The 20,777-nt window shown below is 34.6% G+C and overlaps 1 protein-coding gene and 1 pseudogene across 1 annotated transcript; one reads left to right on the top strand and one right to left on the bottom strand.

Moving 5' to 3' along the window:
- Positions 1 to 6,421: 6,421 nt before the first annotated feature.
- LOC145636187 (BES1/BZR1 homolog protein 3-like) lies at positions 6,422 to 12,365 on the top strand. The gene is made up of 2 exons (XM_081687673.1): positions 6,422 to 6,777; positions 11,174 to 12,365. Exons 1-2 carry the CDS (start codon positions 6,565 to 6,567, stop codon positions 11,954 to 11,956), a joined length of 996 nt encoding a protein of 331 aa, XP_081543799.1. The 5' UTR covers positions 6,422 to 6,564; the 3' UTR covers positions 11,957 to 12,365.
- A 782-nt stretch (positions 12,366 to 13,147) lies between these two features.
- The window catches only part of LOC145637092 (uncharacterized), a 98,502-nt pseudogene continuing 90,872 nt past the window's right edge, over positions 13,148 to 20,777 (bottom strand).

Below are 20,777 nucleotides of genomic sequence, written 5' to 3'. Positions count from 1 at the left end.
GCTTTTGACATGGGCTCTTATTTAGAGATGAGATCTATAAATAAGATCCATGCCTAGGGTTGCATGCAAGCAAGCAAGAAGTCATAATTCACACACAGTGTATTTTGACATCAAGGCAACCAATCCCAAAGACCCTAATTCCTCTCTCTATCTCACGGCTATCTCTCTCCTCCCCTCGTTCGTACGGCCGGCCACCTTGGTGGCGCGTGTGGTGGTTCGTGGTGGTTTATGGTGGTTCGTTGCTCGCACTTCTCCATAAAAGGTCAATTGAAGGGTTCAATTGCAACTAACTAGCATTAGTGGAGGTCTTAATCTGTGCCCGTGGACCAAGTAGAGGAATCACGCTTGAGGTTCTTTATCTCCCATTGTTCTTGCTCGATCGCACGTGGAATCACGCTTCAAAGGTACGATTATATGTTCTTTATGTGTTATGCATTAGATCTTGGGATTAAGTACTGTATGAATATGATTCATGTTATTTCCGCTGCGTAGTACCTATAATTCCCTACAACAAAGCCCCGTGCCATGTCACTCTCTTTCGCGACGCGGCAGTTATGCTGTTTGTGCCATAGTTCCAGTTTTTAACCTGTTTTTAAATTCATCATAACTTTTGATTCGTAACTTGGAATAAGGAATATAATATATCATTGGAAATATTATCAACTCTACTTTCCAACCCAATTAGAATCAGGTCAAAATTATTTGTAGATTTTAAGATATGTTCGTTTTAGTGGAAGGGTGTCGGTTTTGGGCCGAGTTTAGTGTTTTGCTTATATCTTTTTCGTTATAGCTTGATATTGGGCTTAAGATATATGGTTGGAAAGCTTATTTCAAGGCCTATTCAACCAAATAATAATTGGATCAAAATTACAAGACCAAAAAAATCAGTTTCTCTCGGTTTTGCGATGTGGACACAAAAAGTGGATAACAAGCTATGGTTTACGGAAATAAGCTAGGAAATGGATTAGTTCGTGAAATATATTGGATAGAACATGGATTTAATAACTAAAAAGATTAAATACTCAACCCGACCAATAATGGCGGTGAAAGGAGTTCATCCTCGGGTTTGGTTTTGGGGAGACATTTTTAGGTGTCTACACAATCATATAAAAAATTATAAAATTTAATTACAAACATATCAAAAGAATAATCATACTTCAGAAATCAAAGCAAAATATACCTAGATCTATTGTTTAATCTAAACTAAAATAAGATCTGATATTAAAAAAACTTAGGGTCGGGGTAAATAAAGGCCAGGCTGCGACGGTTGTGTGTTGAAGGTCGGTGTGCAGTTTGCAGTGCTCGACGTGAGTAAAGAAGGATATTGAACATGAGAGAAAAGAGAGGAAAAAGGATAGGATCAGGATGAAAGAGGAGAGAGGAAAAAGATGAGAGAGAAATAATTTGGGGGGGGGGGGGGGGCGGCTGAGCATATAGAAGATTAGAGTTTTAGGTGTTAGGGTGGTGGGCTTCACAATAAATAGATAAGATCAAAAGTTTTACTTTTTTTTTTTTGAAAGAAAGTTTTACTCCGTATTTATTCACTGTTATTAATTAAAAAGAAGGGGAAACCATTTCTCTTAAATACATGTTCTCTCTTTTTTTTTATTTTTTTAATTAAAAAAAAAATACAGAGACCATTTATTTTAAATAAATGATCTCTCTATTTATTTAATTAATAAAAAGAGAGACCACTTTTCCTAAACAAATGGTTTCTCTCTTTATTGATTCATTTAGTTAAAAAAAAGAGAGACCACTTATCTTATATAAATGGTCTCTGGTACATTTCATCTCCCTAGTATAGTACCTTAGAGACCAATTATTTTAAATATGTGGTCTCTTGATACAAAGAGACCAAATATTTAATTAAATGGTCTCTTACTTGTGGTCTCTTTGGCCAATTTTGTAGTAGTGATGCTTGTCTTGTCTTTCAAGGTAAAACATCTTGTCGTTTCAAGGTACAAGGAGAACCAAACCTTGTGTCACGGCATAAGGAGAACCCATATAGAAAACCCTGTCTCATAGCACAAGGAAAACCAATATATAAACCCTGTCTTACGGTAAACGATATATCATATTTCACGACGTAGTAGAGCCAAAATAGTTTTTTTTTTATATAAAAATATTGGGAAAATCATTTATGGCCTGGGCGGCTTTTCTTCATCTCTATAGAGATGTATATTACGGAAGAAATCTCACTCACATACTTCAACAAAATCACATACCATCACATATAGGGGTGAGCAAAAATTCCGGGTACCCAGAATTGGAACCGGAACCGGTTAGGAACCGACGGGTCCAGAACTGGAATTGGAACTGGTGGTTCCAATTCCGGGTAATAAATTAAGGACCCGTTATAACCAATTCCAATTCCAATTCTCAACTTTTTTGGAACCGAAACCGGAACCGGTTGGGTACCCGGTTACCTAATATATGCTAAACTAAATTAATTTTAAATAATAAAAATATGTTGAATGTATCTAATTTGTAAATTAAAAAAGTATTATTAATACCTAACATAAAGACAAATAGCTTAATGCATACATTAATATAAGTATTAAACGCTAAAAATGAAGATAACTAAAATAAGAATTATAATTTGTATTATATTTTAACAATTACATACATAAGTGGGTACCCGAAACCGGAACCGGTACCCGGTGGTTCCAATACCAATTCCTAAATTTTAGGACCCGATTGAACCAATTCAAATTCCGGATTCGAATTTTAGGACCTGGTTCCAACCAATTCCAAGTCCGGGTCCTAAAATTTTGACCGGGTACCCGGTTTGCTCACCCTATTCACATATTCGTATATGATTGATTAATCAAGTGTACCAACCAAAAAACTTGCACAACGTGGTTTTTTTTTTTTTTTTTTTTTTTTTTTTTTTAATGCATTTTTGGCTAAAAGTTTATCCCATTGGTGGGTTTAATTGTGTACGTTCCTGTTATGGACCACTCCTAAAGAACCTTCCAGCTTCTCATTTGAGAACTTCCTTCCAACTTCTCGTTTGAGAACTTCCTTTTGAAACTCATCTTCTTCTAAGATAATTGCTTGTTTTCAGTACTTTGAGTCAACTCCGTTTCAAGCTTCTCTTCAACTCCTTGAGTTTACTTTACCTTTGAATAGTTAAACACTAAGGAGCTCATAAATTGAAGTTAGCTTGTCATCAAGGTCAAGACGAATAAAATTAATTAATTCAAACTCAACAAAAACCACCCAAAGACCAAAAAAAAAGGAGGAAAATTTGTCAAAAATAACACCACCTTTCACTGATCTTCCAAGAATAGCACCACCTTTTCATTATTCCAGAATAACATCACCTTTCACATGCATTTGCCAAAAATAAAACAAAAAACCGGTAACCTGTTTTATAGGTTACATTTGACACATGTCACATATGTGATTGGTTAATTTTTTTATTTTTTTTAATTTAACTAATTTTCTAAAATATAATGAATAATAAAAAAACAAAACTTAAATTAAAAAACTGAAAAAAAAAAAAAAAAAAAAAAAGAAAACCCCTCCCCCTTAACGACAGCAACCCCACAGCCACCCCGCCAGGGCTGCCACCACGCGGCGACCAGAGCTCCGTAACCGGCTGTACCAGCCTGACCACCCAGCCACTCCGCTTCCCCTGAACCACCTTCCTCCACGCTAAAACCCTTCTCCCTCCCCTAGGAAACCCCGTTACCCTCACCAACCACCGGCCAGGCCAAACCCCTTCCCCTATGCCGGCGAACCCATTCCTCCCCTCCACCAGCCGTCTCCACCTTCCCCTTTCACTAGAGCTTTGTACGTACTCGACGCCTCGGCGGTACCAACCCGACCACCCAGCCCCTCCTCCCCTTCCCCTAAACCACCTTCCTCCACCCTAAAACCATTCTCCCTCCCCTCGAAAACCCCCCTCCTCTCACCGGTTGCCGGACAAACCGCCTCCCCTGTACCGGCGAACCCATTTCGCCCCTCCATCGGTCGTCTCCACCTCTTTCTCCTTTGAACCACCATCCAAAAACCTTAAAACCCCAAATCGATCAAGTGGTTTTAGGGGTTTCGACTTTCTGATGGTGGATTTTATAGTGCAGACGACCGGCGAAAAGGCTAAGCCGGCACGGGGAAGGGTTTTCAGGCGCCGTGGTGGTGGCAACCCTGGCAGGTGACGATGGCGAGGGATTTTCCTTTTTTTTTGTTTTTTTTTTCAATTTTAAGTTTTATTTATTTTTTTATTTTAAGGATTTTTTTAAAAAAAAATTGTTAAAAAAATTAACCAGTGATAGAGTGACACGTGTCTAAGGTAACCTTTTAAATAGGTTACCAACCGGTCATGTTTTATTTTTGGCAGATGTGTATCAAAGGTGGTGTTATTGTGGAATAATCAAAAGGTGGTGTTATTTAGGGAAGACCGCTTAAAGGTGGTGTTATTTTTGACAAATTTTCCAAAAAAAAAAAAAAAACCAACCAACACCATGAAAACCACCACCCTCCTTTTAGAGTGAGATGAAAAATATTTGTTCATAACCACGACTTAACATGGTCAAATATACCATAAAAACTCTAAATTAAAAGTGTTGATGATGGTTTTGATCTCTAAAATTTTCATAAGAATAATGTTGGAAAATTTGAGAGGTTGATGCTAAGGAAAACGAATGTTTATTTAGAAAGAAGGAAAAGAGGAAGATAACAAAGAAAGAGGGAGGAGAAGACATTGTTCTTAAAGTAAAAAGAGAAGGTATTGCGTCAGTCTGGACTAACGAAATGCATATTTTTTGATATTCTCAATTAGCGGGATGATATCCTCTATTGACTATATGATATCCTTTATTGGCTGGATGATATCATTTATTGACTATATGATATTCTTTATTGGCTGGATGATATTTCTATTGGATGGATGATATCCTCTATTGGTTGGATGATATCCTTTATTGGCTGGATGATATATTCTATTGGCTTGATGATATCATATAACCAATAGAGGATATCATCCAACCACTAAAGGATATCATAGACACAATCATAAATGATATCATATATCCAATAGAGGACATCATCCAGCCAATAAAGGATATTAAAGACACAATCATAAATGATATTATATAGCCAATAGAGGATATCATCCAACCAATAAAGGATATCATAGACACAATCACAAATGATATCATATAGCATCTAACTTATAAATGATATTAGCCAAGAAATAAATGATATCATCTATACAATTAACCATGTCATATATATCCACTTAATCATAGATTCATGATACCATTTGCATTTTTACCTCCACACATGACAACATATCACTTGGCTGCAATTGAACCTCATCTCTGCCATTAAATTAAACCTCATCTCACCTCCGCCACAACTGCCACGTGGACGGGAGGAGAACAGGAGAAGTTCGCGAAAGAGAATAACCACAACGAAGGACCTCTTAGCAATTGAAACAACAAACTCATTTATTTGAAGCAATGAAGGACGTTGACGGAGAAGATTGCCATTAACAAACGAAGGACGTCGACGAATATATCATTAACCAGCAAACTCTAGCAATTGAAGCAGCGAACTCCAACAATTGAAGCAACAAACTTCAGCAATTGAAGCAGCTATTAAACCAGCAAACTCCCCTGCGACCTCAATAAAGGTTAATGTTGGAGGATGCAAAAGGAAATTTGCCGAATCCGTAAATTGCGAACTCCACAACTGCAATTGCACCACCAAATCGCAGGAGAGAGATAGAGAAGGGAAAAGAAGGAGAGAGAAAGAGAAGTAGGAAAGCCGCACACCACCAAAACGCTGCCGCACGAAACTATAGGTGGACTGACAAAACTATTGGTCAGGCTTGACTAACCCAATAGTTTATGAAGTAAAAATAGGTAAATTGTAGACGACCAATATATTCCTAATAAAACTCAATCAAATCAAAGACGTTTACTACTTCTATATTTATTCGATTTAGCTCAAGTCAAAATTGACTTTGATCACATTCATGCTTATTGGCATTAATTTTGTTACACTTTTTCATCAAAATCGATCATTTCATTTAGTTTTTTTTTTCATAATAAGGCAAATTTGTTAGAATCTGTAACCAAAACTTCTAATTTCAAATATAGTACGGGTCTTTCAAACTCTAACAAATAACTCAAGTTTTACCAAATTTATAGATTCTAATTCCGTATTTTAAAAAACGCAACAAACAAAAAGGAACAAAGGTCGCAAAGCAACCCTGAAAACATCAAATAACGGTGAACGGGCCCCGCACGCCCTCACTTTCCTAGAACCCCACTACTTGTTCAAACTTAAAAACACCAAAGCCTCAGCACGTGCATTACCCCCCGTAATTTGGGGATAATACTTCCCCCTTTCAATGGCGTTTTCGTAAATACTCCCCAACTCCAACCCCATTTCCTAAACCCTACTCATTTTTTACCTCTATCCTTCCCTCACTTTCTCTCCCCGCACAAAACCACACTTTCTCTCTCCTCAATCAATCCTTTCTCTCTCTAGAATCCAAAATACCACCCCCGGTTTTCCGATTAGAAAAGTGGTTTTCCGGCCACAGGTAAAATGACGGGAACAAGGATGCCGACATGGAGAGAAAGAGAAAATAATAAGAAGAGAGAAAGACGACGTCGTGCGATTGCTGCTAAGATCTACTCAGGCCTTCGTATGTACGGTAATTATAAACTCCCTAAACATTGTGATAATAATGAAGTTCTTAAAGCTCTTGCGAGAGAAGCTGGTTGGGTTGTCGAAGAAGACGGTACTACTTATCGCAAGGTAATCCTTTTTTTTGTTTTTTTTTTTTTTTTTTTTTTTTTTTTTTTTTGGTGGTAGATTTTGTGTTAATTTAATGTTCTGGTCTCCGGAAAATCGTGAATTTTTCCGGGTTTAATTGAACCCACTTGTTTTTATCTCAAAAAAATATGTAAATTCATGGATTAGTTGAAACTAATGAACCCATACTTGATCCGTCCCCTAGAATGTAAAATTCCGGGTTTAATTCAGCTGAAACTATTGAACCCATACTTGATCCACCCCTGGTTCGTGTCTTTATCAAACATTTTAGCCGGGGCGGAAAATGCAGAATTCGCAAAGTTTGATCTGAATTGATAATCTTGATTTTATTTGGTTGATGATCAATTTTCTGGTAAAATCTTTTATTGTTTTGGTTAAAAGTGATGGAATTTGAGGTGGGAAATAGCGTACGGAAGAAGGTGGATGAGTACAGAGCAATGTCATGCTTCTGGAAGACTCTGCACTTCTGTAGTCGTATTACCCAGCAATGGATCTAAATTTTCAGGAGAGAGATTATTTGGTGTCATTATTCTGACATAATTACCCTTGAATTTACCGTTAAATAAGCTTTAAATGTCGTGTAGTTTTGTGTATGATTGTCAAGGGTAGAATTGTCATGTTAAGTAAAATTCCGCCATTGCTGACGAAAAAAAAGGCAGATAGCGAATCAGAAACTGATGGTAATTTATTCTATAATTCAGAGTCGTAACAAACAGTCTGTTAGTCTTATGTGAACTTTGTCCTTCTGTCTTCATTATTTTCTCGGGATTCCAAATTTTTTTATTATTTTTTCATTTTTTATGTTGTCGATAATTTGCCATTTTGCCAACAGAATTACAAATGTCTTACTCGGTATTATTTAAAAAAGGAAAAAAATATGCAGCCTGCATATAAGAAATTAAAAATAAAAAAAAAATCAATAATAAATAAATATTTATTACACCAATTTACTTGTGAATTGTTAATAAATTCTCAATTTAATATTTTCTGCGTCTCTTATACAAATCTTTTTGTAGCATTTATTACTCACATAATAAAAGAAAGAAGCTTTGTATTAAGGGACGGAGGGAGTAATGGAGTAAAAATAAGGTTGCATATAACATTACTCTTATAAAAATAACAATGGGAAACTTGTTATTGTACTGATGCACTAATCGTTTGATTTTATTATGTTTAATAATTAAGTACTCGTATGTTTTAAAATTGGAAAATGTTAAACATAACCCTTAGGGCTACATATAAGCATTATATTTACACTTGAAAATTGTAAAAAGTTAAAAAATCATCAAAATATAAACATTAATAATACTGATTTACGCGTGTTTCAGTCTTAAATTTCTAATTTTATACATTTTTCAAAAGTATATTTAATGCTTATATTTAGGCCCTGTTTAGTAGTTAGCTTATTGAGGGTATATTAGCTTATTTGACTAACTTTAGCTGATTGACTAGTCAAACAAGCTAATACAAGTGTTTGGTACTAAGCTTATTGAAAGAGCTTATTTCACTAAATAAGCTCTTTTTGAAAAAGCTCATTTTAGGAGCTTTTTCAATTAGCTTATTCATTAATTATTGTGAAATTACACTTATAAACTCATTTAATTTAAAATTCTATCTAAACTACCTACCCCACAATTAGCTTATTGGTCATTTCACATACTCATTCACCTTTAAGCTATCAGCTATTTACCAAACACTTTTATATAATCAGTTAATACAATAAGTTAGTCAAATCATTTAATAAAATCAGCTAGTCAAAATCAACTAACTCAATCAGCTTCAGCTTTCAGCTTTCTCCCAAACAGGGCCTTAGTCCTTAGGGCTACATATAACATTATTCTTTAAAATTAAGTTTAATAAATATTTATTGATATCCGGCAATATTTAAATATGTTGATTTCTTGGATCAATACTTTATCCGTCTTTAACTGTTATTCTTACTTGATTTTGATTTTATATGTGAGAAATATAGAGAGAGTGTGTCCATTTGAAAAATAATTACTTTATTTATTGATTACATGATAATGTATGACGGATAATATTCTACCTTCCAATACTTGTAATTATCTTTTGTGGTTGATTCCGTAACAAATGTAATATAATGTAATCCCCCGTCCTTTTATTAGAATTTCATTTCTCTTTATTATATGAATAATAAATATAAGAAGTGAAATTCTAATAAAAGGACAAAGAGAGTATCTCGTACGGAGTATAATACATGCAGTTAGTTAACTCTTCACTTGTACTAGCAAAATGAGTCCAAATAAGGTGTAATCCTATCGCCCCTTATATTTCATTTCCGTAACTTAACTCCGCTAGTGATGTACTCTCTTCGTCCCTATGTTTTTATTTCCATATATATAATGCCTTATTATATCATTGTGATTGTGGTCGTTCTTAAAAGATTATCTTATACCAAAAATATCGATAATAGACCATAATTAGTTAACTCCTTAATCAATGTAAGGTGGGGGTAAAATGGAGAAATGAAGTGCATTGGGAGGGTAAAATTTAAGGTAAAAAAGCGAGATTCCCGGGAAAAAACTTTAGGAAACACGAGCATGGGCATGCGTGGAGGAGAGAGAAAGAGAGTATTGTGGGGTTGATAGGGAACGTGACTCGTGATGACACACCTGTGGGCAGTGGGACCCACTTTTATATTGTGCTTGTTTTATTTCTCTTTTTGTTCGTTTTGGTCAAGGTGAGGGTCCCATTTTGCTTTATTTTTCTTGGATTAGTTTTATTTAATTGGTGAAAATATTGGGGTTATGTTTTCATTATTTTATGTTATCACTAATAATAATGATAATAATCTATGAAATTATGAAACCGTGTGCCAATTAGTATAAGCTGGACTATTATGCCGTGTCTATTACGTTTTGAGGTGGTAAACGAGTTTTGTACAAGTTGATTTTTGACTTTTTGGGGGTTTGGATGTTTAGTCTGAAATTAAATGAAGCAATTTTAACTGAATTCAAATGAACTGTGCTGGTATCGTGATATGGTACTCCTTCCGTTCTTTTGTGTTTGTCCTATTTTGAATATTCTATTTTGGGATGAAGAAAATTTGACGCTCATTGATATATTGAAAAAAAAAAAAAAGAAATGCTTTTGCGGGATCTGGTAGATTTGTCTCAATGTTTGGTATCGAAGTACTCTATATTAATTTGTCAAAAAGATTTAATTATACGTAGTTAAGGATATAGGTATTTTTTTTCATAGATATTCATTGAAAATCGTGAAAGAAAAAGTCAAATGAGAAGAAGATCAAATAAATTAAGGAGTAGAGTTGAGAATATAGAGTGTAGAGCAAAATTAGAACTTGTTTTTACTAATTCTACTCTTGTTTTTTAAGGGCTATGTTTAGCAATTTAACCATGAACTAGACATAGGCCACATAGCTCATGGTTGAAATAGTGGTTGGAATGTCTTTTGATTTGGAGTAAGTGGTACGTGATGATATTAACTAGATTAGTTGGTATAGTTTCAAGGGGAGGGGACGGAGATGGAGACTTGATTGAAATTGCATTTCAAGGTAAAGTTAGGATGATGAAATCTACGATAGTTTGTTAGAATAATACATGATAAAATATCGATGTCCATTTGCTATGTGTGGCTAAGGTCAAGGAAGTAGGAACACGAGGGGAAAATGAAGGTGGTGGGACAATGGGGCTACAACCCCATTTTGGAGGTTTTGGACCATGGAGGAGACAACTCGAGTGTAGAGGCCCACACGGGTCCTATACATGGGATTATGATGTTTATAGGTTAAGAGACAAAAGCTCATGGTCAATATTTGGTCATAATTTTGAATGGTCTGGCACCTTCTGCTTTCTTTTGTGAACATTTATCTAAAGAGGAATTGAATTGTCAAAGGATCTAAACACAATGAATAATCTATTTGCCTTTCCCATCATGAGTAAATTCAATTCCTAACCATGATGATTTTGCAAGGCATGAACAGTGAATCCCAACCTAATTAATTATGCCGAAAAGAGATCTCTCTTTATTATGTTCCGTGTGTGAGCCCGGTTGTGTAAATATACAATTTGACCTCTGTAGCACACACATTTGCACCTACACTTGAGAACATGATGACCTGTGAATAATTGCACCTGTATCTGAGAACATGCTCTCTAGCTAACAAACTGCGATGTCATCTGGTGTAGGATGTTTCTCAAAAAGTACCTAATAACCTAAAGTTGGGTATGTAAGTTCTCCGATCTGACTGATACACAGCAGACTGTAATCCTTTATTTCAATCTATGTTTTACTGGAGTATGTGATGTTCTGTGATGTATGAGAATTGTGCTCCTACCCCTGCTGCCACTTTTTATTCCTGTTGTTTTTTTGCTCATAAAGGGCATTTGTTTTGCAGGGATGCAGACCCTTGGAGTCCATGGATATTATTGGTGGCTCTGCATCAGTAAGTCCATGCTCATCATACCCAGTCAGTCCTCGAGCTGGTGCATCCTATAACCCAAGTCCTGCTTCCTCCTCTTTCCCGAGTCCTGCTCGTTCATACTTTGCTCCTAATGCCAATGGCACTGCTGATCCTAATTCCCTCATTCCATGGCTGAAAAACCTGTCTTCGTCTGGATCTTCATCTGCATCTCCAAAGCTTCCTTATTTGTATGGCCCTGGAGGCTCAATAAGTGCCCCTGTGACACCTCCATTGAGCTCACCGACCTGCAGAACTCCTAGAACCAAGACTAATGACTGGGATGATAATAATGTTGCCCCACCATGGGCCAATCCACAGAATTACTCTTTACCTTCTTCGACACCGCATAGCCCTGGCCGCCAAAACTTTCCTGAACCTGGATGGCTTGCAAATATCCAAATTCCAAATGGTGCGCCCACATCTCCAACATTTAGTCTTGTATCCTCCAACCCATTTGTCTCAAGAGATATGGTGATGGCTGCAGACGGGGGTTCAAGGATGTGGACCCCAGGTCAGAGTGGGACGTGCTCACCTATTGTTGCTACTGGCTCTGATCGTACAGCAGATGTTCCTATGCCAGACGGAATGACAGCTGAGTTTGCATTCGGTAATGGAATGACAGGAGGCTTGGTTAAGGCGTGGGAAGGAGAGATCATTCATGAAGACTGTGTACCTGATGATCTTGAACTCACTCTTGGAAGCTCAAGAACAAGGTGATCACATTGTACAAACAGACTAGTTCTGCGACATATTTAGAGTCAGGAGGTCATCTGCTTCCGCGTTCCCTGTCCAAGAGTGCCTAAAATTTGTCCCCTGTGTTCAGTTGGTTGCATTTTCTGGGATGACAAATGATTTGGTTTACTGGAAAAAAGCCGGAATTTCTCCCTGCTACCTTGAGGAGAAGATGAGCAGGGTGAACATGGATAGTTTTGTAATGCGGGTGGTTTATTTAATTCGTTTATTTTTCCTTTTTAGACCTGGTTTATTTTCCAAAATTTGGGGAAAAAGGGAAAAGAAAAAAATCACAATACCTATAGGCTATACAGCATTATTAATTTTGATTTGTTTGAAGACTGGATTTGTGATTTATAAGCTATTAATACCAGATTAGAGATTGGTTTGTGTAGTCCTGAATTGCTAGAGCTCCTTTTGCATTCTTCATATCTGTGACTTCAGGCTGCTATGGCCTTCTTTACAGCATCGTTTTACAAACAACCTTCGCATCCAAGCAAACAACCTTCGCATCCAAGCAAACATGATAGATTATACTCCCTCTGTTATTAAATAATTTAACGCTCTTGCTTAAGATCATTTTGAAGGAACAGCTATGATTACAACCCTTTTTTTTTTTTTTTTAACAAGAATAGGTACTTATTAAAATGGAAAATATATAGTAATTATGAAAATAAAAAAGTTTGGTACTGGTGTTGTATTATTGTCTATAAATCATCATTACTGTTCGAAAAATTATAATAACCACTCGTACAATTAAATATGATTAAAATGAATTCACATTAGTAAGCACTTGAGCAATCTCTATGTACATGGAGTTGCTTATGCTTCAATATGACTCGAAAAGTCGAAAGGCTCGATTAATCTCTTCTTTTGAATCATCAACATTTATAATCACCCTTATTAGATAGACTACTCTCATTGCCATAATATCATCCAAACGAATATTTATGAAGTGAATGCACTTGATTAGTAGTTGAGATCATATGTCCCATCTATGTCTCGGCAATCATCTAACGCCCTCGTGTTTTCTGATTTTGACACATCAACAAACTTAATAAGAAAAACATTTTTAGTAATGAAAATTGGTGTGTTAAACAGATGATGTGGCAAAATTAGAGGATAAAACATACGATTTGACATAGAATGAGACAGATGATCCAGCACACCGAGTGATTAATAGCCAGGTTTCTGATACAGATCTGCCACAGCTTGATAGAGAATAGATGCAGCAGGAGGACTGGGCAATGAACCCAGCAAAATATCCGAAGCACTGATAAACTGACTCACATAAAATCGAGTATTTTCCCTTGTCCTAGTGGTAAAAATATTTCCATCCAGTAAACAACCGAGAAATGCACCTGAACAAAGATTTTATAAACAGACGAATACAACAGGACCTGACTACAGGAGCCAAAAAACATAAAACAGAAACTTGTTTCCAGATAGGTTCGAAAAACTACAAATGTTGAATATGTTAGAAAAATAATGGTTAGACCATGTTAAGTTTTCATTAATGAACGAGGAATGATGTAAATCTGCATCAAGCATATTTTGCACAGTTCCTAGCAATCAGCTTGATGGGTTTTTACCCACAAGGCATATTTTGCACATATAAAAGCTTTAATTAGTTGGCCATGCTGGCACGCTACCTGTTGGAGTTTATGATGGTCAAACATATTTTGACTTAGTTTGTTAGTTGCTTCCTTCGCTCAAATTAAGTTTGTTAATCATGTAATTAGTTTGGAGAGTATAAATAGGTTGTATATCGTATTAGTTCATTCTTAACACAACAATATAAAAAATAGAGTGCATCTAGGCGCATAGGGCCTATGTATTTGACATACACATAGGAAGGCAATCTGGAGTTCGGTGGTACATTTTCTCTTTTATTTTAGTATAGTGGTACATTTTTGTGTACTACTATACATGTATAATGTACCATCAAAGTATAAGTTATTTGAATAGTATTTTTTATGTACTATTATGCAAGTAGTGGTACATTTTGTCATCATATTTTTCACCTTCAGATTCCAATTATTTACAATAATGTCATCCTATTTGCATCCTTAATACATAGGGACTATGCGCCTAGAGTTTTCCTAAAAAATACACATTTTACTCTTTCTTCCTCATCTCTCTCTACTGACCAAAACTCAAGCTCTACATTAATGGCTTCTCTCTCTCTCTTCTCTTTTCTTCCTCCATAAATTCACAAATTTATTATGGTATCAGAGCCTTGGGTTGTGTTGTGATCTGGGCCAATATCATGGACAACTCAAATTAGAAGTAACCATTGAGGCTGATTTTTTATACCCGGTTTTTTGAACTTGAGGCTGATTTTTTTTCATTCTCATCCATATTTTCGAACTCCCTTACCTTCTCTCTCTAACTTTCCCCTTTTCCCTCAAACCCTAACCTTCAAACTCATCAAAACCCATCAAATCTCACTCAAATTTCTTCATTATACCATCACAAAACATTAAATTCATTACTTCACCTTTCTCCATCAACAAAGGTCCGAATTTTTCGTGGTTTTTCATGGGTAAATCTTGAAGCTTGCATGGGATTCTGGTTCTTGAGGCTAGTTGGAGTTGATGTTAGGTATAATTTATTGGTATAATCACCTCATCTCTAGTTTTATTTGAATTTAGAGCATTGCTTTTGTGATTAAATTTGTTATATATATGTGGATTTATTTGGTGAACTTTGATGTGCGAATGGTAGTTTGTGTTAAAATTTGTTGATTATTCTTGGTTAATTGTTATTTGTTGGTTGAAATTTGTGATTGTTGGTGGTTTGTCTTGGTTGATTTGTGTTCTTTGGTGGATTGTGGAGTTTGTGGATTGTGAAAGTTTGGTGTAGTAAGCAGGATTGTTGCTTGCTATTGGAGTTGTGCTACTAGAATCTTGGTGATTGTGAATATGGTGGGTGGTTCTAAGAAGAGAAAGAGTGGGAAAGAGCTTTAACGATTCTCTTCTCAAACCCCTCAAAACACCGAACAACCACCACCACCTTTGCCACCACTAAAATTCAATAACAAACACCACAAGCCCATACATGAAAACTTGCTATCCCAAAAAATCCTACCCACCAAGCTAAGAACTACCACAAAGCCACAACAACCAAGCTTGGCATAGATGATTAGATGAGGATTGTTGGTTCTTATTCAACCATTTAAGGTTAGGTTCCTCTATGAATAAAGCATAGCGAACCTATAGAGAGCCTACCCTTGAATTTCTAGCCTTATTTAAATGCCATGGTGTGGTACCTGGTTTTTAGTGGACAGAAATTAGTCTATAAAAGGTTCCACTTAGGTGTCTGATAAGACTTATAAACAAAACTTAGAGTCGCCACCTTATTTTTATCCGAATAAGGACGGATTTTAGAACAGTCAATTTTAAGAAATTAAAACTTAATAAAAATCAACTGCTAACTCCATAATAGGAAATAAGGCACAGGGTTCGGGGTTTAGGTTAAGAGAATCGAACGTCTGGAACTCGTCTTCTCTTCCGTTCTATGGAACGGGCTCTTACTATTGCGTTGTCAAAAATCAAGTTTTAAGACATATTAAGCACATAAAAAAAAAATAATTAATACAAGGTAGGTTTGAGCACCAAAGTTGCACTACGTACCGATCATAGTGAGATTTTGAATTCACTCACGGATCAAAACCTTCGTAGTTCGGACAAATGTCATGTTTTAAATAACCAATTCAATTGGGTTTTTAATTTGGGTTGTTGACATAAACGTCATTTTTGTAAGTGGGATTTTAGTGATCTTTGACGGATTCACTCATAAAAGTAAAATGAACCACCTTGGTTGAGGAAAATCACCCCGATTAGTGATCACCAAAGATGTCTTTTGAATAAGACAATTCAACAAATGCGTCCCAATTGACGACTTTTTAGTGGGTCAAGGTATTTTTTGGAGCAAAACTGTAAGGGTTCACTATATAATCTCACTTTGGGTTTAAATTCACTCAAGGATAATTTTTGTAAAGTTTTAAGGGTTATGTGTTTGGCTTAATGGCATTGGCCAAGTAAAACACGACACCTGTCAAGGCCTTACTTCTAAATAAAAGGCAACAATAAACTATTTAATCATATCTTATTGTCAATTAATCCATCGGGTAATTATAATGGGATGTAAGCTTATTTTCATGGAGATGGATAATTGTTACAACCTTATATGACTAAATAATTAATCTTAACCTCATGTTTGGAAATGAGGCCATAACCTCATATTAACTATTATTACCTAAAAAAAACAAACAATCAAAGTTATGATTCATTCTTGTTCACAAAAGGGTTTGAAATAAGAAGGTTCACAAAATTATAAAAGAAAATAATGCTTGTTAAAACTTTTATTTCTAAAGTCTTAAAAGAAAATTAAAGTCCTTAAGACATCATTTATTTCAAAAGGTATCTTAAAAACTAAGATTAAAGATTTTTTTTTTAAAAAAAAATATTTAGAATTAAAGACTCTTATTTCTGAAGTCATCTTTAAAATAAGATTAAAGTTCCTTAAAATAACACTTATAATTAAGGCTTGTTAAAACTCTTATTTCTAAAATCATTTTTAAAATAATATTAAAAACATTTTTATTAAAACTTCATAAGTTAAGAAGTAAATATATAATATAGTGTAATATAGGTTTCATACCACCATTAATAAAAATTTTAAAAAGCAATTAAGAGAAAATCGTGCATATTTCATCTTTTTGATAGCTTGAACTTAAAAAATCATTAAAAATCATAGAAAAATCGAAAAAATTATTGTGAGATATGGTTGGAAAGCTCTTGAAAAGTTCTATTACTCAAGCTAAAGAACTGGAACTGATTCTGGTCGTAAATGTTCTTTCATAGGCCATCTTTGGGATGTGGTAAGTAATTCCTTACTCTTGAACATCCTCTACGTAAACTCTTAATTCATTAGGTCTTTAAGCTCACTTTAAGAAATAAATCATTCTAAAAAATATGCTTTAGGCAGGCACATGAATGTATTGACCTTTCATATTTAAAATGCATTAGAAATAGATGCAATGCAAAATGCAATTACCCCCCTCTTTTGTAACCTATCACCTCACCAATAGGCTTGGCTTTCTAATGTGGAGTAATGAAAGATTTAGGGCTAATTTAGAACCTAATATCGTCATTACCCCTGTTGGTAACACCACATGAAAACAAACACATTAGTTAGCATAATAATAATAATTAAGGAAATTAAGAAAGGAATAAACATAATACCTTGAACTAGATGTAGCAATATTTTTGGATAACCCTTCTTACTTATCAAGAATGAAAAGATGATTACTCCTTAGTTAAAGTGTAATAAAGAGACTAAGTGATTTTTTTTTTTGGAATTTTGAGATATTAAAAGAAATTAATGCAAAATAAAGCTAAAGAACCTTTTTTTTATGATTTTTTTTTTTTTTACTATAGAAAATAATCTTGAAAAATAAAACTAAATCTTAAGAAATAATTTTTTTTTTTTGGTTTTTTTAATATAGACTAGGATACTCAAGTAATTAAACTAGTGTTTTTAACAAAGATAATAATAACAACAATACTTGAACTTGAAATATTTTTTGTATTTTTTTATAGGAATTAAAGATAATAACAATACTTAAATAAAAAAAAATAGAAGTAGCAACTTAATTGTAAGATGCTTTTAATAAGCTAATAACTTAAAAATAAAGCTAAATTAGAGAGATTTTAACTAAAACAAAGATTAGAAGATAAATTTTTAAAGAGAATTTTTAGGGAGAGAAGTTGTAAGAATTTTTTGATGTGTTTCAAAACTTGAGAATTAGGGGGGTATTTATAGGAAAATAAAGGGGTTAATTTGTAAAAAAAAAAAGTAAATAAGTTAAAATTCAAGGATTACTTTGGTAAATATCAAGATTTTGGTAATAATGTGAATCTTGATATTAAATTATCTTGTTTTACATGTAACAAACTTGCTAATCTGTTTTGTAACGCTTAAACTGGTAAAATAAAGAAAATCGTAATAAAATCAACTCTAATATTCACATAATAAAAAGGTTCTAAAATGCCAGGGTATATATATATATAAAAAAATATGTATGACCAAGTCGTGTCATAACTCAAAAAAAAAAAAAAAAAAAAATTATACTCACATGGTATACAATAAAAGAGTGCCTAAATTTAACTAGTCACTATTATACTCACCAAGGTGTTAAAACTCCGTGAGGAGGTGGATCCAGATCCATATCCTGCTCTTTCATAGCGAGGATGGTAAGAATGGGACTCGTATTCCTTTGTTTATAGCAACCTTGTGGGGGCTCGGGAAGTCAAGGAATGCGAGATGTTTCAAGAATGCAAATGGGAATGCAAGGTTGGTTGCAGAATTCACTAGCCAAGCAATGGAAGACCATGAGGTCTTTACCCATAAGGATAACCATGACAGGGACAACATGGGGATAAGGAATGAGGACCCTACCATTCCCCCAGGGTTCAATCATGTGCAGTTAAGAAGTGACAAGACTGGTTATAATGATTTCATAGTGGAGGTGGATGGGTCCTGGGTTAAAAAGACCTCAAAAGCAGGGGTTGGATGGGCAGTGGTAGGGAATAACTCGGCTAACTTGATGAATGAATGAGGTCTTAGTGGAGCAGCTTCATCAACACTACAATGTGAAGCATGGGCATGCCTGGAAGCAATGAAATGGACAAGAGCAAAGGGGGGAAATGATATTCTTTTGCTTTCTGACTCCATCTCCCTACTTAATAACTTACAGGATAACATGTGTAAGGATGTTAAGATTACCTGGTTGGTTAGGGAGATTAAGGAAATAGGGGCAACATTCCGAAGATGTGCAATCTTAAAGGTCCCGAGAGAACAGGTGAAGAGGGCAGACGACATAGCTAGGAAATGCCGTCTTACCTTGTCTAGCTTATATTAGTTTTTAGCTCCTTTGCTTTTGTCAAAAAAAAAAAAAAAAAAAAAAAAGGTGTTAAAAAAACACTTATAAAAAGTTAGCTCTGAGATGTCAGCTCTAAAAGATACACAAAGACATTAGGTTACAATACTAAAAGGGTTGGACAAAATATCTCAGAGTTAGTAAAAAAAAAAAAAAAAAAGAGAAATAACCCCTACTCTTATTAGATAGTACATATAAATTTACCCAAGAACATCTGAACATATGACAAAACCTTATACATACGAGTATTTCAAATAATAACCCTTACTAAAAAAAGTGGATCATATAAAACCATAAGATTGACATGGTCAACGTGAAAATACATCATACAATACTAAGTCATACAACATAAATTTAAGGTGGTCAAGAGTAAAATATATTCCCTTAACCGAATGACCTTAAAAAAAAGTGAACTCTTATCTTACTTTACTCTACTAAAACGCAAATTTATATTTATCATAGTCGTAAAAAAAACAAAGACAAAAGATACAAAACTAGATCAAAACAACAGGAAAACAAATAAAACAGAAGCCAAATGTATGTCGGCAAAGTAAATTTTCATAACGAAAATTACTATTTGGAATAGTGCCAAATAGTGTTTGCATAATGTCAAATAGTGTTTCGAATAGTAAAATACAATACATGACGCGTATAAAATCCTGTTGTCCCAATTAGCGTCGGATAAATATTGATACAATTGATCCAAATTGAAATTTATTGGATACCATTAACCGCGGGGGATAAAAAAAAAAGTAACGTTAATTCACTATTGACAATTGCTCATCAAAAATTGACAAAGGAACACACAAACTAGACTGAAATAAGCAAGTTATACAGAAATATAAAAGATAAAAAAAAAGACACTGAGCAACGTACAAATGATGAATGATTGAAAAGGAAGAAAAAGACAAAAAAAAAAAAAAAAGTTGCAAAATGCATGTATGATGTCTCCACTTCATATATGTTAGTAGTGATTAAAACCATGCATTGGTATGGTGATCCGCAAAATGCGCCGCCAATACAATAAATCCTAACTGAAATCAAGATAAATACTCCACTGTCTGTACTCACCGAAATACAGACCGTATTATTTCTATACGCGTAACATTCTAACCATCAAATTCCCACTGTCCCGCAAATCGCTCACGTCTATATATCTATCATGCTAGATAAATGTTGGTACAATTGGCCCGAATTAAAATTAATCGGATTCAATATAAATTGAGGGAAAATAAAAATAAAAAGGTAGTATTATCTTAGCTCATACCTCATAATGGTAAAAAGTGTTAATTCAAGGAGGTCCCTTTAGGACTACAACATGTAGTACCCATTTAGATGTGGGAATGTTTGTCACTTCCCTATATTGGTTGGACATGAGTCTTTAGAGTAATGGACTTTATAGCTTAGGTAAATTGGTCATATAATAGGGTAGTGCACAAATCACAAAAAAAAAAATACTAGATAAAATAAAAAGCACCCTAACGGTCTAAGTGAACATATTAATATACTTACTATACTCTAAAGGGTTAAACGATACTTGTTTATAAGTAAAATGACATATTCCCATAACGAGACAAAAAAGTTGTACTTTATACTATACGATTATTATACAAATACGTACAAAAATACGATTATTATACAAAAATACTTACTTTTTACTATAAAAAGAAATTACCCTTATCCAAAATCTCCACTCACCACTTAATTCTTATCTTCTTCCATCTTCCTCCTTACCCGAAAAAATCAAACAAAAACCACCATTAAACTCAACCACCATGTTTCAAGAAAACCAGGAAGATCAGCCTGTCTTCACCTTTGAGGAAGACATGAGGATGATAAGGGTGTATTTCATGTACATTG

Source organism: Chenopodium album, chromosome 6 (genome assembly GCF_948465745.1).
Source record: "Chenopodium album chromosome 6, dcCheAlbu1.1, whole genome shotgun sequence".
NCBI classification, from domain to species: domain Eukaryota; kingdom Viridiplantae; phylum Streptophyta; class Magnoliopsida; order Caryophyllales; family Amaranthaceae; genus Chenopodium; species Chenopodium album.
This window is presented reverse-complemented; position numbering and strand designations above follow the sequence as displayed.

Coding starts and splice junctions, on each gene's coding strand:
- LOC145636187 (XM_081687673.1), top strand. CDS start 6,565: ATGACGGGAACAAGGATGCCGACATGGAGAGAAAGAGAAAATAATAAG. Junction 6,778..11,173: donor ACGGTACTACTTATCGCAAG/GTAATCCTTTTT, acceptor TTTGTTTTGCAG/GGATGCAGACCCTTGGAGTC.